The sequence below is a fragment of the Clavelina lepadiformis genome, chromosome 3 (genome assembly GCF_947623445.1).
Source record: "Clavelina lepadiformis chromosome 3, kaClaLepa1.1, whole genome shotgun sequence".
NCBI lineage: Eukaryota > Metazoa > Chordata > Ascidiacea > Aplousobranchia > Clavelinidae > Clavelina > Clavelina lepadiformis.
The window spans coordinates 22,351,093-22,374,620 of NC_135242.1; the positions used below are offsets into that span (position 1 = coordinate 22,351,093).

The 23,528-nt window shown below is 37.7% G+C and overlaps 5 protein-coding genes and 1 long non-coding RNA gene across 12 annotated transcripts; 2 read left to right on the plus strand and 4 right to left on the minus strand.

Annotated features, from left to right (window-relative positions):
- The first annotated feature begins 105 nt into the window (after nt 1–105).
- LOC143450232 (uncharacterized) lies at nt 106–655 on the plus strand. Its single transcript, XR_013114665.1, has 2 exons — nt 106–207; nt 291–655. It is a non-coding gene; the product is annotated as an uncharacterized LOC143450232 (long non-coding RNA).
- Nucleotides 656–1,429: 774 nt separating this feature from the next.
- Nucleotides 1,430–4,787, plus strand: LOC143449763 (3 beta-hydroxysteroid dehydrogenase type 7-like). Of its 7 annotated transcripts, XM_076950080.1 has the most exons (7): nt 1,430–1,633; nt 1,876–2,080; nt 2,443–2,601; nt 3,053–3,276; nt 3,399–3,590; nt 3,729–3,953; nt 4,507–4,785. In XM_076950080.1, the coding sequence occupies exons 2-7, from the start codon at nt 1,912–1,914 to the stop codon at nt 4,687–4,689; spliced, it is 1,152 nt and encodes a 383-aa protein (XP_076806195.1). In that variant the 5' UTR covers nt 1,430–1,633; nt 1,876–1,911; the 3' UTR covers nt 4,690–4,785. The 7 variants fall into 7 exon arrangements, with proteins under 7 accessions (XP_076806195.1, XP_076806196.1, XP_076806194.1 ...); XM_076950081.1 differs by lacking the exon at nt 1,430–1,633 and having other exon boundaries at nt 1,651–2,080; nt 2,506–2,601; nt 4,507–4,787; XM_076950079.1 differs by lacking the exon at nt 1,430–1,633 and having other exon boundaries at nt 1,651–2,080.
- A 136-nt stretch (nt 4,788–4,923) lies between these two features.
- LOC143450758 (3 beta-hydroxysteroid dehydrogenase type 7-like) lies at nt 4,924–7,664 on the minus strand. Its single transcript, XM_076951429.1, has 6 exons — nt 7,377–7,664; nt 6,846–7,004; nt 6,168–6,391; nt 5,839–6,030; nt 5,379–5,591; nt 4,924–5,299 (listed from the first exon to the last, which is right to left on the minus strand). The coding sequence occupies exons 1-6, from the start codon at nt 7,537–7,539 to the stop codon at nt 5,129–5,131; spliced, it is 1,122 nt and encodes a 373-aa protein (XP_076807544.1). The 5' UTR covers nt 7,540–7,664; the 3' UTR covers nt 4,924–5,128.
- Nucleotides 7,665–8,311: 647 nt separating this feature from the next.
- Nucleotides 8,312–11,185, minus strand: LOC143450759 (3 beta-hydroxysteroid dehydrogenase type 7-like). Its single transcript, XM_076951430.1, has 6 exons — nt 10,997–11,185; nt 10,146–10,304; nt 9,589–9,812; nt 9,216–9,407; nt 8,794–9,006; nt 8,312–8,683 (listed from the first exon to the last, which is right to left on the minus strand). The coding sequence occupies exons 1-6, from the start codon at nt 11,157–11,159 to the stop codon at nt 8,513–8,515; spliced, it is 1,122 nt and encodes a 373-aa protein (XP_076807545.1). The 5' UTR covers nt 11,160–11,185; the 3' UTR covers nt 8,312–8,512.
- Nucleotides 11,186–15,121: 3,936 nt separating this feature from the next.
- Nucleotides 15,122–17,955, minus strand: LOC143450351 (3 beta-hydroxysteroid dehydrogenase type 7-like). The gene is made up of 6 exons (XM_076950861.1): nt 17,721–17,955; nt 17,287–17,445; nt 16,730–16,953; nt 16,355–16,546; nt 15,933–16,145; nt 15,122–15,823 (listed from the first exon to the last, which is right to left on the minus strand). The coding sequence occupies exons 1-6, from the start codon at nt 17,881–17,883 to the stop codon at nt 15,653–15,655; spliced, it is 1,122 nt and encodes a 373-aa protein (XP_076806976.1). The 5' UTR covers nt 17,884–17,955; the 3' UTR covers nt 15,122–15,652.
- Nucleotides 17,956–20,918: 2,963 nt separating this feature from the next.
- Nucleotides 20,919–22,929, minus strand: LOC143450077 (N-acetylaspartate synthetase-like). The gene is made up of 4 exons (XM_076950483.1): nt 22,513–22,929; nt 22,249–22,354; nt 21,636–21,823; nt 20,919–21,433 (listed from the first exon to the last, which is right to left on the minus strand). Exons 1-4 carry the CDS (start codon nt 22,645–22,647, stop codon nt 21,179–21,181), a joined length of 684 nt encoding a protein of 227 aa, XP_076806598.1. The 5' UTR covers nt 22,648–22,929; the 3' UTR covers nt 20,919–21,178.
- Nucleotides 22,930–23,528: the final 599 nt, after the last annotated feature.

Consider the following 23,528-nt stretch of genomic DNA (forward strand, 5'->3'; position numbering starts at 1 on the left):
TGCCGAGGCTGAAGTTGTTTAAAAGTGTATGACGTCATAAAGAATTTTTACATCATAGAGAACCGAAATTACCAGTAAAATAAACTTTTTTAACTTGTCAGATGAGGAAATGTTGCTTGTGGAGTTTTATTTCCAAAAATGAACGATGGAGATGAAGGTTTCCGTAAAAATTTGGAGCTCGTATTTAACGTACTTCTCGACGTAGCAGTAAGTACATACCGGTACCGCTTTCAGCCTACATAGGAAACATAGGGCTTACATTACACATCTTATTAAATTTAAACTTTCAGATATTTGGATGTTTTGTGCAATGTTGTGCCGAGGCCTGGTACTCCTTGTTGGAGAGCAGACTGTACCACTTGGTGACGCAATTGGGCATAGCTTCTCTCTGCTACAAAGCTCTCTTCTGTTTCAATGTTTGGCTTGAAAATGCCAACAACGGCGGGAGAAGAAACTAAAAATTAACTGGAATTTGCTTCTAACTTTTGCATTGTTATACAGAAAGTATTATGGCGACGTCCTTATTTTCATAAATTTGTTACCAAATTATATTGCAAAGATAACAAGATGTTTATGCCCCCTATGAAGTGTGCCGTGCCCGTACCGTACGTTTTTACGAAACTTAAGTGAATAAAAAGTAAAATATCCTCTTTAGGAAAAGTCTATGTTCAGGTGATGTTATTCTTGTGTTTCAATAATCCGCCCGACAGAATCGTGTCCGACAACAGCAGTAAGCTGTTATAGCGGCTTTAAACGAATAATGTTTCTTTGGCGATCTGTACAGGTATTGTTAAAGCAAATGTTCAAATGAGACTCAAGGCATAACCAATCATAAAAGTATCTTTATCTTGAGCTAATTGCAAAATAACGTATACATAAGCTGAAACCTGCAAACAACACTGGCTGTAAAGAAAACTAGAAATTGAAGAAAATGTTTTCATAACTGTTCCACGTTGGTTTCATAAAACATCTCATGTTGTCGAGTTTGGGTTTCTTGGTTAAACAGGCTTCTTTGCGATGTCAATGATCCCTTTCAAATCTACTTGACATTGAATTGACGGACTCGAAATTTGAAGGAGCGAGCTTGGTGAAAACGAAGTTTGATTCGAGCAGCGATTTCATGATTCTTTCGCTTCCTGAGCTTTCCTTTTCGGCCGTCAGCTCCATCAGTTGCTAAGATATGGGCTCTAGTATTACAGAGTTATGTAAACAAACAAACATGTGTAGATCCGCTGAACAAACCAGGGGAACTTCTTTTTTTCACACGAACATCTATATCTGACCCTCCCCCCAGTTTAACAATAACGTTATCACTGATATCAACAATATTTAAAGCTTTGTAGCGGTAAATTGGGTTCATATTTATCGGCTCTGCGTAGAATGAAATAATAGCAACGAAAGAAAAAGGCGATTCTAATTAACAACACACTGCACAGCTGCGTGGTAATAATTAACTCGGTTTGGTCAAACCGCACAGATAATTATTTCTCTGAGCTTTTCCAGCTGTTAACGTCTTGCACTCGCACAATTGCCATAGCTCGTGCTCATTCGAAGAAAGATCAATTAAAATATGGGTCGATGAAGACGATCATCACAATGCAGGTCACACGTCACACTAGCTGGAAAACGAAAAGTCAGTCAATGATATTCTGATAAATCAATACAGCAATAAGTTACGCTATAAATTTTAGGTCTATATTTCTTACAATGCAGATCTTTACTTTTTCATTTACTTACCGTTAAAACATTTTTAAGAAACAGCAGGTTTGAGAGCGGTATAATGCAAACGTTCAAGCAAAGCCCATCTCGTTGTTAATGGTTATAGGCATTCTTTGTCCCCATGGGATCAAGTGACACAGTTTTTAAGCATTACAGGCTTGTACATCGAGATAGCATATATAGGAACGAAGGATGACCTTGTACATGAAAAGATACCTGGTTGTTGGGGCAGGAGGGCGACTGGGCAGGAGTTTTATTGAAGTGTTATGCAAAAATAACATCGATTGCGTCACCGATTTGAGACTATTGTATGTTGATTACACTGGAACCATCCTCGAAGAGCAAAAAGTCTTGTGTGCAGGTGTGTACAGGTAAAGACTGAAAGATAACCTGTAGATGCCAGACGTTAAGCTAATGACAAAACTACTGCAATTAGTAACTAAAAGCAGTGTGTTTTTAAGGTGTTTTGGGCACCAAAACAGTCTCATAAATTTCTACAGCAATCTGTTTACCTTTTCACTTCTCCAACCGCTCCAAAAATATTAGCAGTTAGTCTTTAAAAGTGGCCGTGTCTTAAAATTTTCTAAAATTCTAAATCTTAAAAAAATGTAATAAATAAAAATCTTAAAGTATTGGTATAGGCCACAATGCTATGTAGTTTCCATTAACTGAACGTTTAATTTCGGAGGTTTTCAAATCGTTAGACTTTTGAACTACATGCAGCTGCCAATATCAGCGTGGAGTGGATGGTGGTGGACATAACAAGGAGAGAAATTTTGTACACAGTACTCGAAGATGTCGATGTGGTGATTCACTTAGAAGAAGTGGTAGATTATGAAGGTCAGGTTACAGCTGAAAAGATGTGGCGAGTTAATGTTCAAGGTATAACTCATTCATTTCCCACGGTACCGCACTGTGCGATTTGGCACTACTAAAATTTCTAGCTTTGATCTTTCGTGTGTGCTTACTTAAATATTATTTAATCCATATTGTCCATTTTAAAGACATAACTTAATTCTGTGTCTTAATAATGTGTTATTGCCATAAGTTATAGTTTTGCGGATAATATCATTACATATATTTTGGCAAATCCATGTACGGCGAACCAATAACCTACTGCAAGATTGTAACTGTATAATCAACTTACCTTGCAGTATACATAAAATTTAAAATGAAAAACGCATATTTGCACAAATAAAAATACTAATGAAATACAAAATTTCAAGAACCACTACATCATGAAAGGCTTTAGAATTCACATTTACAACAGTTTGAGGAAAAAATGGTGGTGGTGTTTGACATTATTCATATCCCTGCATTTTCGTAACTGCAGCTGTTAGCAATCTACTGGAGGTTTGTTGCCAGAAAAACGTTAGACATTTAGTCTACACCAGCTCCGTCAGGGCGATCGGACCGAATTCCAACCGAGAACCTATGCACTTTGGAAACGAGAAAACGCATTACGAGATCGATCACGTAACCGAGTATGGGTACACCAAGTACAAAGCCGAGAAACTTGTGCTGAGTGCAAGCGGCCGGCGTCTGCAGAACTCTAAGGTGGATGGATGTGTTGCGATAAGTGTCAAGAATAACGAGTAAAATTTTTAGGCTTTCAATTTTTAAGACTCATAAAACCCTTTAAGACAACCTTGACTTCGCTAACGTTTTCGCTTTTTCAGCATTTCCATACTTGTTCCTTAAGGCTACCTACCATTTATGGTGGCCTCGATGATCCAATCATATTGCAGGTAATCTATAGACATCACAAAAGTAAAGTTATTTTTACACCTTGTGACCCGAACCACGCGCAAGTTCATATGCGGATCGAGAACGCAGCCTGGGCGCACGTGTTGGCAGCAAAAGCAATTCAGGTGCGTTTATTTTAAGTTTAAAAGGTTTAGTAATTTTGCTTCATTTTGCATATTTTTATATGTCTGTTAGGTTAAATTACTACAAATTGTATGTGTCATTTCAGCAACTTAAGTTACTTTATAGTTAATGTTTTATAGGAGAACCCATACTTTCTACGTGGCTGTGTTTACTACGTTGGAGACAACACGCCTAACATGTCTTATGATCAGCTTGCGGCGAGATTTCTTGAATCTTCCGGTTTCGAACTTTCCTATCGTAAAGGGAAAATTCCGTTTTGGCTCTTTTATTGTGGCGTCATACTGCTGTACTACGTCACCATCCTGATTAACATGTTTGGAAGAATTTTTGGAAAAACTGTGAAGGTGGGTCTTTGTGCGTACAAGGTATCCACTTCGCAAGATGATATTCACTTTCATTTAGGGGTTTTCAAACAGGTGGACAGTGAGAATATTTTGTGCGGTCCATATTGTCTTTTTAACTTTTCAAATAAAAAACTATTATCACTTTAAGCGTCACGGAATTGTATTTAGATTCAAAACGTCAACAATACAGAATTGTAGTAAACATTTGTAATGCACTGGAGTAATAATGGATAATGGAGTAATAGTGGATAATGGAGTAATAATGGAGTAATAATGCACTGGTAATGTAATGCACTGCATTTGTAACATATGCACTCATTGTGCTATCTTTACAACTTTTTAATGTGCATTGCGGCTCTCGGGTTAAATTTAAAGTCTTAATTATTTAGTCCTCAGAACAATTTAAACTCGAGATTCTGCTTTGAACAACACTTTTAAAAGTGTTAAAATGTTCAGGTTTTAATCCTGCTGGATAATTTGTGCTGAGCTCTATCGTCTGTAGTTTTTACAGCAAAAAACCTTTGAAATATTACATAAATTTATGTGACTTAAGGAACCGGTCAGTCCAACGTATTTGAAGACGGCGTGCGTTCCTTTCACTTTCTCTCACAAAAAGTTCAGCAAACGCTTCTATTACCAGCCGTTGCTATCGTGGAAGGAATCTTTTCTCCTAACTCAGATGGAAGTCGAAAGCATTTACAACCAACTGATGGAAGAAGAATCAAATGAAAAATAAATATAAAAACCTATAATTTGCTATCAATTTCGCAGTATACAGTCGTGTAATAAATGTTTTCGTGCATTTACTGATACGTGCTTTTCTTGTTGTCTATGTTGGCAACTGTTTGATTCAGTATTTAATATAAAGTGCTGCTTTATTTTCGGACTGTCAACCGTTTTCACTGTGAGTAAGCAAGTGCGAAACTCAAACTTTGGAGCTTTTTTGACGATTAGATAACTTCCATATAGAAAAAGACAAGAGAATTTTAGTGCAAAGTGACACTGACAATGGTAAATAACTTCACCATGACAAACAAAACATCAGAACCAACATAGGTACAAAAATTTTAATTGCAGCCGTTTTGAGCACCAACTATTCTCATACTCATGTTTGAACGTAAATTAAACAAAAACACAAAATAGTTGAAATTTTCAAAATTTTCAAGGAAAAATGTTTAAGAGGAAGCTTCAGTGTTCTTCACGATGATTCCCACGTACTTCCGGGTTTCTTTCAACGATTCTTCCCACGATTTCAAGGGCTTGTAGTTGAAATGTTTCTTAAACTTATCGTGAGTAAAGGTAAAACAAGAACATAGAACCTTCATGGCCCTGGGACTAAATGGAACCTAATAAGTACACGTCAATTTTTAGTGAACCCGAAACTCAAAATTGTTCTCCAAGCATGACAGTGTAGCAAACGTTTACCTGGACATCAAATCCTAAGCCTCGCATCATACAGAAGATGTAATACATCACAATAAGAATAGAGTACATAAGCCAGTATGGCAAAAATGGTTCTCTGTGATGCATATTGAAACCGTACGGCTCCAGAAAGATATGGTTCAAGCGTAAGTATGAAAGATTTGGAGTGTTGTCACCTATAAAATAAGCGTTGCCTCCTATCACTGCTGCGTTCGCCTGCAAAGTAAAATTAATGACCATTTAGGGTTGGAAAATTCTAGAAAATCACTCTGTACATTGCAAATTAACCTGCATACTGTACTTACTATGCACCCAAACTGCAAAGCACAATTAAAGCATTATGCTGTATAGGCTATGGCAAATCAACTCCTGCTACAGTTCTAACTAAGTTCAAACAAATTCTACAGTCTATGGAGAGAATGATTTTGGTATCGAATATCGCAGCATTTTAACAAAAACAAACCTGAATTTGCCGAGCCGCTAACACGTGACACCAGGCAGCATTGTCGATTAAGATCCTGGTATGAAGATGAGAAGGGGCACTTGGAGATCGCAGAACCCTTTTTTTGATGTTTGCAGTGATAACTTGTGTCAAAACTGGATCATCTGCTCCTCCATAAATCCCACCAGGACGCAGGGAGCAAGTTGTAAGGCTCTAGAAAGAACGGTTGTAGACTTTTGTTTTGCAGTGAAATGTCTTAAAAGCTCGATTAAAATATTGTTACCCTACGCAACTTTTTACAGCTTCGGTTGTAGCAATAGGTTTAACTTGTTGGAGTGCTAATTTCAAACCTTTCCGTTGTTTAGTTTTCTGCCGTTTGATGCCAGCACTAGTTTCTCCGCTTCGTACTTGGTCTCGCCATAGTACATCATGTGCTTCAACCTGTAAGGCGTGTCTTCGTTTCCATCGTACATGGGGTCGCGGTAGGTATTCGGACCCACGCTCTCTGACGAACTGGTGGTGACAAAGGACGAGACGTTGCATTGACAGCATTCTTCAATCAGATTCTTTGTACCTATTAACAAGAAAAAAAACTATAGATAGCACAAAAATTCTGATATTTCTTTCTTTCAAACGTCAACAGGTGGCGTTCTGCAACATGTCCTTGCACCAGTTTCGGGTGAGAGTGGAAGTTGTTCTGACCGAGCTGAAAGTAAATGTTGGCTTCAACCAAATCTAAGTACCTTAGATGAAAAATTCTTGGTCTGGTGATTAAGACGTTCGTCCGGCAATCGCTAGACCTAGATTTGAGTTTTGCAGTGTGAAGATTTTGAAATATATACAATCAGCACCACCCAGAGCGAAATAACATGGCTAGGCCAAAACTGAAAGCAACAGACAGTCGAGAGAGATGAACCGGCCACCCTAGAGCCTACTCTACAGTAAATATAGCGTGGGTAGGCCAAGAAAAACCTTTAGCTTTCATTCCCTGACGCTTGAAATCAAATATGAGACCCATCTTTACTCACCTTGGACGTTGATGTCCCACAGCTTGCTTCGTGGAAGCTCATCTCGGAAGTCAATGATGGACGCCATGTGAACGACCACATCGACATCTTGCAAGGCCGAACGTAAAATCTTGCGATCTGTAACGCTTCCTACAATCCATTCCAGGTTGATGTTGGCTTCTAAAAAGTTGCAAACTTGTCGTTATCGGGATTTATTTTTAAGGCTCTGCGTTTAGTTTGAAAGCACATTTTGTGCAATTTATTGTCGGTGGCTGGCTATTTTCTCCAACAATATACCTATGCAGCAATGTACTTCAGCAGCTTTTCCGTATGTTTTAACAAAGTCTACCCATTCGATTCCTCAGAACATGCGGTATTATGCAATATGCAACAACTAATCGAATCGTCCTAAGATTATATAATGCGAGAAGTTGTATATTTAAAACATGGAAGTTACGACGATAGTGGTAATAGTAGGTAATAGTAGGTAATAGTAGGCTAATGACATATAAATTTTGAATTTAATGCAAAACTCCGTGTTACGTTTATTACCTGTGCACGCCTCTTTCTGTTTACGCTTGACTGCTTCGCTGAAATTTAGATCCAACAACCTTAAATCGGTGACGTCATCGATATTTTTCTGACAAACTATCTCAACAAATTTCGTTCCAAGTCTTCCAGCCGCCCCTGTCACCAAGTATCGCTTTTTTGCCATTTATTTCCAGTAAACTGATTGCAATTTAACGTTCAGACAATCTGCACCGTCCAAGTTTGCCGCAAGCTAGTCAATTGTGTGAAAAAGCAGTTCAGCTAGCTTAAGCGTAATCTAGTTGATGTTTTATCAATGATTAACCTGGTGCCGGTAACACGCATTTTCCAGAAAAAAATACAGCTTAAACATTTGTTTGACTAGTTTCATTTCAATACAACATGACAACGACGGGGTACATCTTATAAAGCAAAAGCTGGGAGTCCTTATAACATGAATTCTTGTAGCTGCAGATGGTCCTGTACGGCCATAACCTTATAATCTTAATACTTTGTTGTTACTGCTCGTAAATGCAGTAGTATACTATATAAATAATACTACTATATATGCAAGTATACTTCCCGAAATTGTAGTATGTATAGTTCCTAATCATGGTGTATTCCTTGTGCTATATCACTCACAAATTACCAGCAAGTCCCATTAGGTGATATAAATGCGCGTTTCAAACAATACTTTGACTTAAACTGGTTCCGCAATTCAAGACAGACGAACTTTTTTCGGACACAATTAAGACTCTTTGTAGCATTTCCGTGTCATTAGTTAGATTTACTAAACAAAGGCGAACTACTCTTCTGTTCTGATTCTGCTGTTGGAAATATCCAGGCCTGGTCACCTAATCTATAAATAGCTTTTTGATACAAAGTGACCTTCGCTGATGGTCGAGTTCGAGATTTTTAGATTGCCTGCATTCAGACTTACTTACACCACAGCAGCAGAGCATGGCTTTCAAACATTATATTACGATCTATTGTAATGAAAAAAAAAAAGAGCGAATTCACAAAAGTGGTGAAATTAATTGATTGTGTTAATTGTATAAATTGACTAGTTTGATTGCATGGTATATCTTTATACTGGTTGCATAGATTTTCATACAGCTTTGTTAAGAAAAACATTTCAAACTTCAGCCAAAAAAGTTTTTTTAAGAGTGGCTTTCAATTTCTTTTAAAATTATTCCCATATGCTTCCGGGTTTCTTCCAAAGTTTCTTCCCACGACTTAAGAGGTTTGTAGCCGAAATGTTCTTGAAACTTCCCGTGGGAAAAAGTAAAACAAGTACAAACAACCTTGAGAGCACCAGGACAAATTCTAACCTATAAAAACGCATTTAAAATGATGGCCATCGATCTATGGTTGATGTTGGTAAATAATTCAATATATTTCTACAATATATCAGTTCTCAATGCGGATGTTATGCACTTACTTTTGTGCTGAATCCTAAAACCCGAAGAAAGCCTTTCACATAGAAAAGAATAACAAGAAAAGTGTACATAATCCAGAATGGCAATATTGGTTCTTTGTGATGCATCTTGAAACCGTACGGTTCCAGGAATATTTGGTTTAAGCGCGCAAACGCCAATTTCGGTGTGTCGTCTCCAATGTAATAAGCGTTGCCACCTATTGTTGACGCGATCATCTGAAAGAGTATAACGTCGCGCATTGACTATTTTCTGTTACAGACTCCAGAAAACTTAATTTGCCGCTCTAAAACGATATCTAGTGCTTAATGATTTTGCCAGTATGCATGTCCCGCCTTCTTGGATTGGAAAAGTATAAAGATGGAATTTACAACAAGCCAGATTAGTAAGAAAATTAACTACCGTTTTGCAATTTTATTACATACACCTGAATTTTCTTAGCGGCCAGTACGTGACACCAGGCAGCATTATCGATGTAGATCCGGGAAAAGAGATGTGACGGATCACTCGGAGAAGGAATGGTTTTACTTTTAAGGTTGTCTCTGGCGGTTTCAATCAAAATGTGGTAATCCAATCCCCCGTAAATTTCACCAGGACGCAAGGCGCATGTAGTGAGTCTCTTCAAAAAGGATATATTCACGTCAGTTAACCCTATAAGCGATCTATCTTATTTTATGGTATAAAATCTGTTTAGGCCTTGACATAAATCCAGTCTTCAAGAATATCATTTGGGTTATTTAGTCAATTGTTTCTCGTTTTTAAACCTTAGTGAAGTGAAACGTTTTAGTAAAGATTCAAACCTTTCCGTCTTCAAGTTTTCTTCCATTTGCAGCGAGCACAAGGTTCTCTGCCTCGTGTTTAGTCTCGCCATAAAACATCACGTGCTTCACCCTGTAGTGTGTGTCCTCGTTTCCATTGTACATGGGGTCGCGATAAACGTTTGGGCCCACGGTCTCCATCGAACTGGTGTAGACGAAATGAGACACGTTGCATTGACAACACACATCGATAAGATTCTTTGTACCTACAAACGATGGTAGAGCGTTTTACTCACCATTCAGAAAACGAAAGAGAAAATGGTTATCCTCGAGTGATTATGAACCTATAGGCCGGCAAGTTTAGTGCTGGAGCCTTTTTTCTAATATTTAGGACATGCACTCTCTTCATCGCCTTCTGAATCGTAAAAATCGCCAACTAATGACATATTGCCTACGGATGTGTTTGAAATCTGATGTTATCATCACACTACTGATGTTGTTTCTTGTAAATCTCTACAAGCATGCGATTATGACGAGATTTCAGTGTTCTGATCGAATCAAAACCTGATGTCAGTTTCTTTAACAAGGCCAATACTCACCTTGGACGTTCACCTTCCACAGCTTGCTTCGTGGAAGCTCATCCCGAAAGTCAATGATGGACGCCATGTGAACGACAACATCGACATCTTGCAAGGCTGAACGCAAAATCTTGCGATCTGTAACGCTTCCTACAATCCATTCCACGTTGATGTTGGCTTCTAAAAAGTTGCAAACTTGTCGTTATCGGGATTTATTTGTAAGGCTCTGCGTTTAGTTTGAAAGCACATTTTGGGCAAATAATTGTCGGTGGCTGGCTATTTTCTCAAACAATATACCTATGCAGCAATGTACTTCAGCAGCTTTTACGCATGTATTTAACTAAGTCTACCTATTCGATTCTTTAGAACAGGACTGGCCAACCCGCGGCTCTTTGCCTGGTATTATGCGGCTCTTTCGTTCATATTGAACCTTCGAAAGAGAGCACATTTTACCCATTTTAGGCAGATAAACAGAAAAGTAATCTCTACTGGCTAATGTTCAATTGATATTTGCTAAATAATGACTGATTACATCAGATTTCGACCCAGAATGAAGATGATGCAACTGAAACAATATTTCATGCAGTATTATGACGTAATAAGAAATAACGTCATAAATGATAATGTGTATGATGTGGCTCTTTGCGGTTAAAACAGTATAGAATGAGGCTCTTAGTCTCTGACTGGTTGGCCACCCCTGCTTTAGAACATGCGGTATTACACAATATGCAAAAACTAATCGAATCGTCCTAAGATTATATGATGCGAGAAGTTGTGTATTTAAAACATGGAAGTCACTTCGATCGTGGTAATAGTAGGCTAGTGACATTAAATTTTGAACTTTATGCAAAACTCCGTGTTACGTTTACTACCTGTGCACGCCTCTTTTTGTTTACGCTTGACTGCTTCGCTAAAATTTAGATCCAACAACCTTAAATCGGTGACGTCATCGATATTTTTCTGACAAACTATCTCAACAAATTTCATTCCAAGTCTACCAGCTGCCCCCGTCACCAAGTATCGCTTTTTTGCCATTTATTTGCAGTAAACTGATTGCAATTTAAAGTTCAGACAACCTGCACCGTCCAAGTTTGCCGCAAACTGGTCAATTGTGTGAAATTGCAGTTCAGCTAACTTAAGCGTAATCTAGTTGATGTTTCATCAATGATTAACCTAGTGACTGTAACGCGCATTTTCCAGAAAAAGTACAGCTTAAACATTTGTTTGAGAATTTTTTATACAACATGGTAACGACGGGGTACACCTTGTAATGCAAAAGCTGGGAGTCCTTATAACATGAATTCTTGTAGCTGCAGATGGTCCTGTACAGTTGTAATGAAAAGTGGTATATGGTCCCTTAGCCTGTAAGGTTTACCCACTTACACTACAAAGTCTGTTTCCTTGTGTATTACTTAATAGTGAACTTTGATAGACTTCAGCAATAATGACACAGGAATGACTACTGTATAATCTGATTATATTTGAAGTTTCTTTGAACGAATACATCAAGATAGAACACTGTGACAGCAACAGCACAAAGACATGTTGCGGCGTTGAACGTAAAAACCAAAAAAGGACTGAGTAAATCAAAATGCACGCACAAGGGAACAATCGATTACGTCACGCAGTGTTATGCTTCACTGATTCGATAGACGAGAATTCTATGTCGTATACAATTTTATATTACATTAATTGATATATTTATCACATAACCTCCCCCTAGAAATTGTTTTAAAATGCAATTTTAAAGCAATTTATAAGCAAGATAGAAACCAAGTCCCGATAAGCCATAATTAACACAAAGTAATAATAACAAAATCCATATAATGCGGTTAATATAGATCAAATCACAACAAATGGTAAAGCATGATGATAACACAATGTAACAAAAAAAAAAAAATTTTTGTTCCCAGGTTCTAATCGATTTTTCCCTATTGCTTAGGACCAGTAGGTGTCGAAAATCAACTTTATTTCATATAAACTTTGTTTTTGTGGTTTAGAGACTGAAATTCTAAAATCGCAATATTTTTGAGAAAAGATATCAAAGATATGGCTAAAGAGCATCCAAGATGGATGTTAATCACTTTTAAATGTTAATATACTCTGCAATATTTGCTCATTCAGTCCACCTGAAAGAAAACTATGAGAATGTTAAGACTTTGTTGAATGTTTTAAAGTATGATCAATATAACTGGGAAGTAATTGGGGACTTTAAAATGGTAGCGTTTTTGATGGGTATGCAAGGGGGGTTCACCAAGTATCCTTGCCACCTTTGCCTTTGGGATAGTAAGGCTACCACAGAACACTACAAAAAGCAAATATGGCCAAAACGAAACGAATTAGTTGTTGGAGAGAAAAACGTAAAGCAAACTCGGTTGATTAACCCAAACAAAGTGCTTATTCCTCCCCTTCACATAAAACTTGGGCTTATAAAGCAATTTGTGAAAGCATTGGATAAAGGTGGTGACGCATTCCAGTTTCTCAAGAACTTGTTTCCTGAACTATCAGAAGCTAAAGTAAAAGCTGGTGTATTTATTGGGCCACAAATTAAAAAGATTTTTAAGTCGAATGATTTTATCCAAATGCTTAATGATGTTGAAAAGAAGGCTTGGGATAGCTTTGCAGATGTGGTGAATGGGTTCTTGGGCAATAACAAGGAAGATAACTATGCCGAACTCGTTGCCAATTTGGTAAAGTCGTATGGAAACATGGGGTGCAGAATGTCCATGAAAGTACATATGCTTGATGCTCACTTGGACGAGTTTAAAGACAATATGGGAGCTTATTCAAAAGAACAAGGGGAGAGATATTCCATCAAGACTTAAAAGATTTTGAAAGGAGATACCAAGGGCAATATAATGAAAGCATGATGGGAGATTATGTCAGGGCCTTGATGCGGGAAAGTGATGTAGAGTACAAAGGAAAATCCCGCAAAACATCCCATTTTTAACTGATTTTATACTTGAAGTGTTTTAGCCTGAAATATTTATTTAGTTTTGCATTTAACATTTAATGATGGTATTGATTCGGATACAGTTAATACATTTATGTGCAAATTCCCATGTACCAAATGCCTGTGCTTTGTGATTTGATTTTAATAACAAAAATTCTAATTCGTTGCCTGTTATTATGCAAACTCAGAATTAACCCTTTGCCAGACAGAAAAATAGCCAAAAGTTGGCTGTAATTTGCTTTGCGGAAAAGCAATCGATAGCCTACGACTAACGCGTCAGAATATTTAGTAAATACATTGATAGAATATAACTTCTTAGTCGATGCCAAGCGATTAAAAATGGACTTACAGCGATCAAAGACAGTTTGGTAAATATCCATTTCCTATAGGGTAAATCAGTATAACCATGCACAATATTGCACATACCAGCAAATTCAAAAAATTACTCTCCTAACCACAAAATCAATGTTTGGAATGGACTATATTGATTTTTGGAAGTTTCTAGGTGAGAGAGATCAGGAAATATCAATTAGAACCCGGGAACAAAAATCGTGTTACACAGTGATAATATAGATCATATTGGTAATACATTCGCAAAAAGATAGTAGTATGTGTGCTGTAACTCAGAAGGCAAAATTAGCGTACAAAACAAACAATGATGACATTTATGTCACGACTTTAAATAGAAAACAGAACGCAGGATGTCATTTGACACATCACGCGTATGCTAGCTGCGGTTTCTTGCGCAGGATAGCAAAATGAGGAAACGTCGGCAAATTTTTCATCTCACATGTCGTGACGCCGATTTCCGTAAACAAAATGGTATAAAAGTTTTGTATGTTCACGCGTTCTGATCAACATAAGAGAAATTTGCACTAGGCATTTTCAAATATAAGACCATTCAATCATATTACAGCGTCTGGTTTTCCCAGCGTAGCTGCGTGAATATATCACTTGGAAATACGCGTTTTGCAAAACATATATATAAAATTAGTCAAATACGTTTTGTAATTGACATTCAACATAGTGTATCGGTGTTAGCCTTGGGCATTTGTTTAACCTTCGAAAACAACCGCTATGTTTTAAAGCATAACAAAATAACACAAAGAAATATTTCTCCACGGCATGACTTAAACCGTTTAGAGAGTATGGCAACTAAGCCACCATCAATTAAGGTAAACTACACAATAAAGCTATAATATATACTACATAGAGAAAAAAAACAAACAAAAAATCATTACTGAATGTCCAAATACCGACAAAGTGTTTTCACTGGAGTGCTTTGTTCGTCGGTCATTGTTGCATTCGAAGTTGACTGAATTCAACGAGTCTTCGTTGAGCACTTGCATACGATGTAGATAAGACATATCTTCGAAACTTGTAGTCTGAGATTACTAGACTTCTCTCAACCTCAAATTTAATTGTTCATAGGTTGTTCCCCAAAGAAAAGCGTAGTTCTCAGCGATTTCGGCTCCACCACACTTGTAATGGAAATGTCTTCTTTTATCGTCAATTCGTTCCTCACTCGGCTGCATCAGTTTGTAATGAAAAGTGGTATATGGTCCCTTAGCCTGTAAGGTTTACCCACTTACACTACAAAGTCTGTTTCCTTGTGTATTACTTAATAGTGAACTTTGATAGACTTCAGCAATAATGACACAGGAATGACTACTGTATAATCTGATTATATTTGAAGTTTCTTTGAACGAATACATCAAGATAGAACACTGTGACAGCAACAGCACAAAGACATGTTGCGGCGTTGAACGTAAAAACCAAAAAAGGACTGAGTAAATCAAAATGCACGCACAAGGGAACAATCGATTACGTCACGCAGTGTTATGCTTCACTGATTCGATAGACGAGAATTCTATGTCGTATACAATTTTATATTACATTAATTGATATATTTATCACACAGTCATTACCTTATAATCTTAATACTTTGTTGTTACTGCTCATAACTGCAGTAGTATACTACTAGTACTATATATATATAAATATAATTCCAGAAATTGTAGTATGTATAGTTCCTAATCATGGTGTATTCCGTGTTCTATGTTACTCGCAAATTACTAGCTAATCCCATTAGGTGATATATATGCGCGTTTCAATCAATATTTTGACTTAAACAGGTTCCGCAATTGAAGACAGGAGAGCTTTTTTCTGACACAATTAAGCCTCTGTAGCATTTCCGTTAGTTAGATTTACTAAACAAAGGCGAACTACTCTTCTGTTCTGATGCTCTAGTTGGAAATATCCAGGCCTGGTCACCTAAACTATAAATAGCTGATTGGTACGAAGTGACCTTCGCTGATGATCGAGTTCGAGATTTTTAGATTGTCTGCATTCAGACTGACTTACACCACAGCAGCAGAGCATGGCTTTCAAACATTCTATTACGATCTATTGTAGTAAAAAAAGAGCGAATTCACAAAAGTGGTGAAATTAATTGATTGTCTTAATTGCATAAATTGACTAGTTTGATTGCATGGTATATCTTTATACAGGTTGCATAGATTTCCATACAGCTTTGTTAAGAAAAACATTTCAAACTTCAGCCAAACAACTTATTTTAAGAGTGGCTTTCAATTTCTTTTAAAATTATTCCCATGTGCTTCCGGGTTTCTTCCAAAGTTTCTTCCCACGACTTAAGAGGTTTGTAGCCGAAATGTTCTTGAAACTTCCCGTGGGAAAAAGTAAAACAAGTACAAACAACCTTGAGAGCACCAGGACAAATTTTAACCTATAAAAACGCATTTAAAATGATGGCAATCGATCTATGCTTGATGTTGATAAATACTCAAAATATTCTTACAATATATCAGTTCTCAATGCGGATGTTATGCACTTACTTGTGTGCTGAATCCTAAAACCCGAAGAAAGCCTTTCACATAGAAAAGAATAAGAAGAAAAGTGTACATAATCCAGAATGGCAATATTGGTTCTCTCTGATGCATCTTGAAACCGAACGGCTCCAGGAATATTTGGTTTAAGCGCGCAAACGCCAATTTCGGTGTGTCGTCTCCAATGTAATAAGCGTTGCCGCCTATTGTTGACGCGATCATCTGAAAGAGTATAACGTCGCGTATCGACTATTTTCTGTTACAGACTCCAGAAAACTTAACTTGCCACTCTAAAACAATATCTAGGGCTTAATGATTTTGCCAGTATGCATGTCCCGCCTTCTTGGATTGGAAAAGTATAAAGATGGAATTTACAACAAGCCAGATTAGTAAGAAAATTAACTACGATTTTGCAATCTTATGACATATACCTGAATTTGCTTAGCGGCCAGTACGTGACACCAGGCAGCATTGTCGATGTAGATCCGGGAAAAGAGATGTGACGGATCACTCGGAGAAGGAAGGGTTTTACTTTTGAAGTTGTCTCTGGCGGTTTCAATCAAAATCTGGTAATCCAATCCCCCGTAAATTTCACCAGGACGCAAGGCGCATGTAGTGAGTCTCTTCAAAAAGGGTATATTTACGTCAGTTAACCCTATAGAGGCGATCTATCTTATTTTATGGTATAGAATCTGTTTAGGCCTTGACATAATACCAGTCTCCAAGCATCTCATTTGGGTTATTTACTCAATTGTTTCTCGTTTTTAAACCTTAGTGAAGTGAAACGTTTTAGTAAAGATTCAAACCTTTCCGTCTTCAAGTTTTCTTCCATTTGCAGCGAGAACAAGATTCTCTGCCTCGTGTTTAGTCTCGCCATAAAACATCACGTGCTTCACCCTGTAGTGTGTGTCCTCGTTTCCATTGTACATGGGGTCGCGATAAACGTTTGGGCCCACGGTCTCCATCGAACTGGTGTAGACGAAATGAGACACGTTGCATTGACAACACACATCGATAAGATTCTTTGTACCTACAAACGATGGTAGAGCGTTTTACTCACAAATCAGAAGACGAAAGAGAAAATGGTTATCCTCGAGTGATTATGAACCTATAGGCCGGCAAGTTTAGTGCTGGAGCCTTTTTTCTAATATTTAGGACATGCACTCTCTTCATCACCTTTTGAATCGTAAAAATCGCCAACTAATGACATGTTGCCTACGGATGTGTTTGAAATCTGATGTTATCATCACACTAACGATGTTGTTTCTTTTAAATCTCTACAAGCATGCGATTATGACGAGATTTCAGTGTTCTGATCGAATCAAAACCTGATGTCAGTTTCTTTAACAAGGCCAATACTCACCTTGGACGTTCACCTTCCACAGCTTGCTTCGTGGAAGCTCATCCCGAAAGTCAATGATGGACGCCATGTGAACGACAACATCGACATCTTGCAAGGCTGAACGCAAAATGCTTTGATCTGTAATGCTTCCAGTTATCCATTCAACGTTTATCTTGGCTTCTAAATACAAAAATCATTTCATTCCAGTAGTCTGTAATAATCACCGTACTAGTGAGTAGTGACTGTTGTTAAATATCTCCTAACATTTTGCTTGGCATTCGGAAATGTATAGGTTGTAGGAGTTATTGGCATGTTCTTTGAATCGTAAGCCTTTAAGCAAACATCACTGTAAGTCAACCTTGCTTTTCCACTATTGCGTAATCTCAGAGTTTCTTGTAAATCTTTTATCAGTTTGTCGATAAATTCCAAGCAAAAACAGCACTAAACGTCATTACCTGTGCACATCTCTGTCTGTTCACGCTTGACTGCTGCGCTGAAATTTAGATCCAACAACCTCAAATCGGTGACGTTATCGATATTTTTCTGACAAACTATCTCAACAAATTTTCTTCCAAGTCTTCCAGCTGCCCCCGTCACCAAGTATCGCTTTTTTGTCATATTGTTCAATAAGTTATTAATTTTAGGACGTTTTAACTCCCACCTCGGCTAAGCATTGATTATAAAACGCCTTGCACCTGGATTAAGCAAAATTTATTGTTATCATTTCATTAATAATATAATTCACCTGGTGATTGTGACCAACGTTTCGCTGAGTGTGCGATTAAGTCTTTGCAGCTTCGTATAACAACTGTTGAGTTTGAATCTAACGCCAGAGCGTTTAAGAAATAAAAGCCCAAACCTTTGGATGAACTGTAAGTCCTCATGACATACGATCAACAACGCCTTAACCCTATCTACACTATGTGGCCGACCCTGCACACAGTTAAAGGCGTAGCCAGGGGGGCTGCACACATTCGCAGCAAAACGCGGCGTACAGTTGCACTGTTTGCTGTAGAAACTTGAAAATTGGTGACTTTTCCTAAAAACGGTTCAGTTGTCTGTCCATGTTTGTTTTATGAAGTTTGATTTTGTAATTTTTGAAATGTTGTCATAATTTTATAATTCTGCTCTCTCTCCGCATTGAAACGTATTGTACTAAAGATGCCGTTATTCTTAGCTTTATTTAACGTAAATCATTCACCTGAAATAATAGAATAATAGTAAAACAATAATAGTAGAAAAGCAACACAACCTCACAGCTCAAAGGGTGTTCGTTTGTGACAATACGAACCGTGGAGTAATCTTAGTCTACAACTGAGGAATGCGCGAAGCAGACAAATACAAGTAATCAAGATAAAACGAGGCGAGTTTAACAAAGGAATTTCATTACACGTATCGTTTTTCTTTACTCATTGTGCGTACTGTCGGCCACACAGAGTTAACCCTATTCTAACTAAGCTTGGCTTCTCCCGCACACTGTCATAGCAAAACGTGGCGTACAGTTGCATTGTTTGCTGTAGAAACTTGAAATTTGGTGACTTTTCCTAAAAAATGTTCTGCTATCTGTCCATGTTTGTTTGATAAAGTTGGATTTTGTAATTTTTAAGATATTGCGATATTTTCATAATTTTCCTCTGCTTTGCTCTGCTCTCCGCATTGAAGCGTATTACTCATTTACGCACCAATAACTCGACTAACTATTCTCTTTCGTTCTCTTCTCGTGGTCAGCTGGTTTTCCGCACAGCGGGGGCGCAGCGTAACAAGAAGAATTTCTAGAAATTTGTCACTTTTAGAAATTTGTCACTTTTAGAAATACTTAATTTACACTAAATTCACTTTCTTTAGTTTTACAATTATGATGTATACAGGAAGCCAGATGATTTTTCTACTAACCTGTCAAAGTCCGATCAGTTTACGACGTATAGTTTTCTAGTAATTAACGATTGAAAATGTGTGTGCGGGGTCGGCCACACCTAGTTTTTTAGTAAACTCGCGAGCCTGGTTAGGATAGGGTTAAAATGGTAATCTCGCTCACCTGGTTTAGATAGGGCTAAGGCGCTGTGGAATTTGCTAGTCTGCTATCTTACCTAGGTTCTGCTGCTTGAAAGCTTGTCGCTATATCCAGTTATTGTCCTTCGCACGTTGCCATACAAACAATTTTCATTGCAAAACGGTTTTCGAAATAATAATAAAAAGGCAGAACATTTCATCAAAAACGTCTGAAGTTTTACGTAACAGAGCCGACCAAAACACAACCTTCCTTGCAGTTTGGGAACCAGAAGTAGTAGTAGTAGTAAATTGCATCATGCTTGGGTGGCCCTATAAGCGGAAAAGGTGTTGTGGAATTCTGGTAAGCGTTTTATGCCTCGGGAGGAGTTGACGTAGCCTACTCTTACTGACAGCTATAGAGCGCAGTGTTGGCAAACAATAAAAGCGATAAAACGTTAACGCGCCATTGCAAATGCCATAATTGTTTATATTTTTTCTTTAATCTTCATTATTTAATTAGCATAACACAACGTATACAACTTTCCGACCCATAACAGCTTGAAATAAATGTCGGGCACATATAGGCAATATTTCTCCACTCGTTAGGCTAATCGTTTCCAATAATGACGTAATAGTCTTCATTATTTACAGGATAAATGTCGGTATCACGTCATTATTGATGCCGTCATTATTACCCCGGTCTTTTTTTGTTGTCGGTGATAGATAGATTCATAAAAAGAGGAATGTGAAAAACGAATGAGTTGCTTTCAATCATTCAAACGTGCCGGGTGTTAACTGCAGCGGTGCTATGTCGATAGAGGTAAGCACTGCCACCAAACTTGAAATGAGTAAATGATTAGATTATTTCATTGCTTGTGCTAACATTGCACTTGCTGTAAAAACTGATCAGAAAAACTCACGTCAACAAGATTGAAATGAACAAATCTGAAGCTGCAAGTAACCGGTGAACAACTCCACGTTTTCATTACGTAGCTGAATAAGTAACCAGCGTGCCGGTAACCTTTCTAACACGATAACCTCTTCTTTAACACTTTTGCTACATTATAAGTACCTGTGCGTCGTTATGTAAGTTACATTTACTGAACACAACGGTACATTCTTTTTCGTAGACGTTACCGTTTGGTGGTAATATAGTAACTTATAGGAGTCATGTCCCAATTTAAAGAGATTGGCTTTTCAATCCAAAGGACATTGAATGAAGAGGCTACTATCGCACATCACAAACCAACCCTGAATGCTTGCAACGAGATCTAGGCAAAGAATACCTACCGTCTTAGTTTGGATAAAATCCCTGTTAATAGTTATTTTCGGATGAGTAATTTGATTTCTCTGTCTCTGCTTTGCGGATTGTACGAATACGAACGCGTATGTTGTTTACTTAACTTCATTTTTTTGCAAGATCAAATGCAAGTTTGATAAGATCAGATGAAATTTCAAGATGAACTTGTAAATGTTTCCCTGATCTTTAAAATTTCTAACTACCAATGCAAACATTTACGAAAAAACTGTCACATATAGAAATATGGTAAAAGTGCTGCCGTTTGAAGTCAGAACTTTTTTCTTGTACCGTTCCATTTTTATTGTTATAGGGCTTACGAATAATCTTTCAACCAATTAGTGAAGTACAAGTCAACCTGGTCCGTAACTATTAGTTGGGCCCCAGAGGAGCTCGGTTTCTACCGGAAGAAGTCACTCTCTCCAGGAGAACATTTGTTAAGCTTAGTTTACAAGTAGTGGTTTGGCAGTAGTTGTTGTTTCGACCCTTCCAGAAACCTTTCGGTTTTCTCCGGTGCCCAAGATATTTACAGGCCTGATATGAACCTGTTTTAAGGTAGGGTAACAGTCAAAAAACCACATTGAATTAACCATGTCGGAAGCAGGATTTTCTATCAAAAGTCACCGTTCATAAAGGTTTTACAAATTGTCGGAGTTTCGCTTTAGTCAAACCAGCCATCATGGAAAAGGTAAAGATTCTGGTAAACTTGAACCCGTTTCTTTGATATAGTTTGATCGCAGGTAGCTGGGAATATTCGGTGATTAGGATTATTTTTTCGACATTAGCTTCTTCTCTCTTCACTTTCTGGCAATGGTGGAGAACTTGTTCGAGAAGCTTCTGCGCCAAACCGCGACGACGATGAGTTTTCGCGATTGACATGCGCTGAAATAAGAAGTTGTGTAAGATGCATTTGATGTGAAATAACCCGCTATAATGTCAAGGCAAATTGTACAGAACTTTGTGGATAAAGGATTGCCCTTGAAGCCTCTCTGAAGTCGTTTAATCGCAGTAGTTGTCATTACTGTGGTTGCAGGAAAAATGTTTACATTTAAATACCAGTAACAATCTCAATCAGAAGATTTACTTTCACTTCAAAAAATGACGAATTTTCCGCCAATGTCACCCCAATGGTTCCCACGATTGTTGACGTCGTCGTATCCACGGCAACCCAGAATTTATCACTTGGACGCCGACAGTACAGCCTGTTGAATCGCTGCCAAGTCTCAAACTCAGCCATTTCTTCTTTTATAACTTTCTCCCACAGTGTCCTCACTTTAGAAGGCGAAAAAGTGTAAGCAATATGGTAGCAACAGTGTTAGTAGGTTGTCAAACCTTGAACCAAATGGCGTATCGCTTATCGTTCAAGTACTGTATTTGAAAAACGCCGCTCTAATGACGTCAATGACGCGAAACGTCATTTTAATTGGCGAGAATAAAACCACCATTTCTGAACGTATTCAAACGCTTGTGAAGCGATAACTAGGAACGAAACTTGGTGGTGAAACTCGAATGAGAAGATAATTTTAGTTAAATAAACGCGAAATTTGTTCGTGATAAATCTTTGTGTGAGCCCAGGTTAAAATTTTACCGTTTCAAAAGCATATGCAAAACTTCTATTGCTAAACGTGCCTGGACTGCACGTAATTTTACACCAACCGTACCAAGGAATGTGCGAAAACCACTATTTGTAATCTCACCGTGCAAGTAAGCTGCAATATGACAGCCCAAGTAGAGAACGATAGCAATGAAGAGGCGATGTTGAAAAAATGAAGAAATGAACAAGGTTGGAATAACTATGGCAAGCTGAAAATGCAAACATCAGTATTTAACATGTAACTATTGGTTGACAACCGTCCAGCATATACTTTTTGTAAGCAACGTTATACGTAACTTATTCATCCAAAGGCAATAAAAGCACAGTTAAATTCGTCACGCATCCATTGCCATGTTGCGACTTTTACCTGGACTTTGGCCGACTTTAAAACGGCGTATTTATGAACACCACGGTGTTGATCCAGCATTCCTTCTCTAATTAGTATTTCGATTTCTTTGAAATCTGCTTCGCGAATCGAAGGAAAGCGAATACTCATGTTCATGTAAGTAAATCTGGTTTTAGTAACTTCAGACGAATATTCCAAGCCTATGCTGTGACTGATAGAAGAGCTGGTTAATCTAGAACTGACAAACTGCAACTGTACGTAGTGAACAAACTGTGACTATGACCATATTTATTCCGTTACGCTTGATTTATTCTGTGGCGCATTTCAAGCCAAAGGACAAGGGCCGATTAACTGACCACCATGAATTTTCAATTTGTTCTAGAATAATTTTTAAGTATTCCTTTTGTAATCATATTTTATGGTAGTATTAAAGCCAGAGAATTTAAGCCCGACGGGTTGATCACTTAATCCAGTATTAAAGTTAGGCTGCCACTATTTCATCGTAAAAAATCAAGCGTTGAAAGCTATTTTTTACGGTTTCTTGTTAACTTAACTTAATGTTACAACATAATAACCTAAACTTAACCTAAATCTCCTTTCTAATGTAAATCTAACTCCAATAAAACCTTAACTAGCTAATATCTCCTTTTTGCATGGCCTTTCTCCTAACCTCACCACCTATCTTTAACAACAATCTATGTGACCTACTTAAGGTGAAATAGTCATTCTCTTAAAGTAATCAGTATGTTGTATTTGTCTATACTAAGACTAGGCCTATACGAAGTAATTTCTTGTAGTTCGAGCGAAGCAAGTCAACTTCAAAGTTGCTGCTGGCTGTACAGATATATCCTAAATCTGGTAGTGGATTGCAATCTCGCTGCGACCTATTATTACGTCAAACCCTGACTAAGAAAAATACGGGCATTCCTCAGCTGGCCTGGTACTGCATGTCTTCAGTACGCAGTACTTTTTTGCAAGCTAGAACCGGTTTTTATGTCACAACAAGCTTTGATTGTGCGACGTATCTACCCAACAAC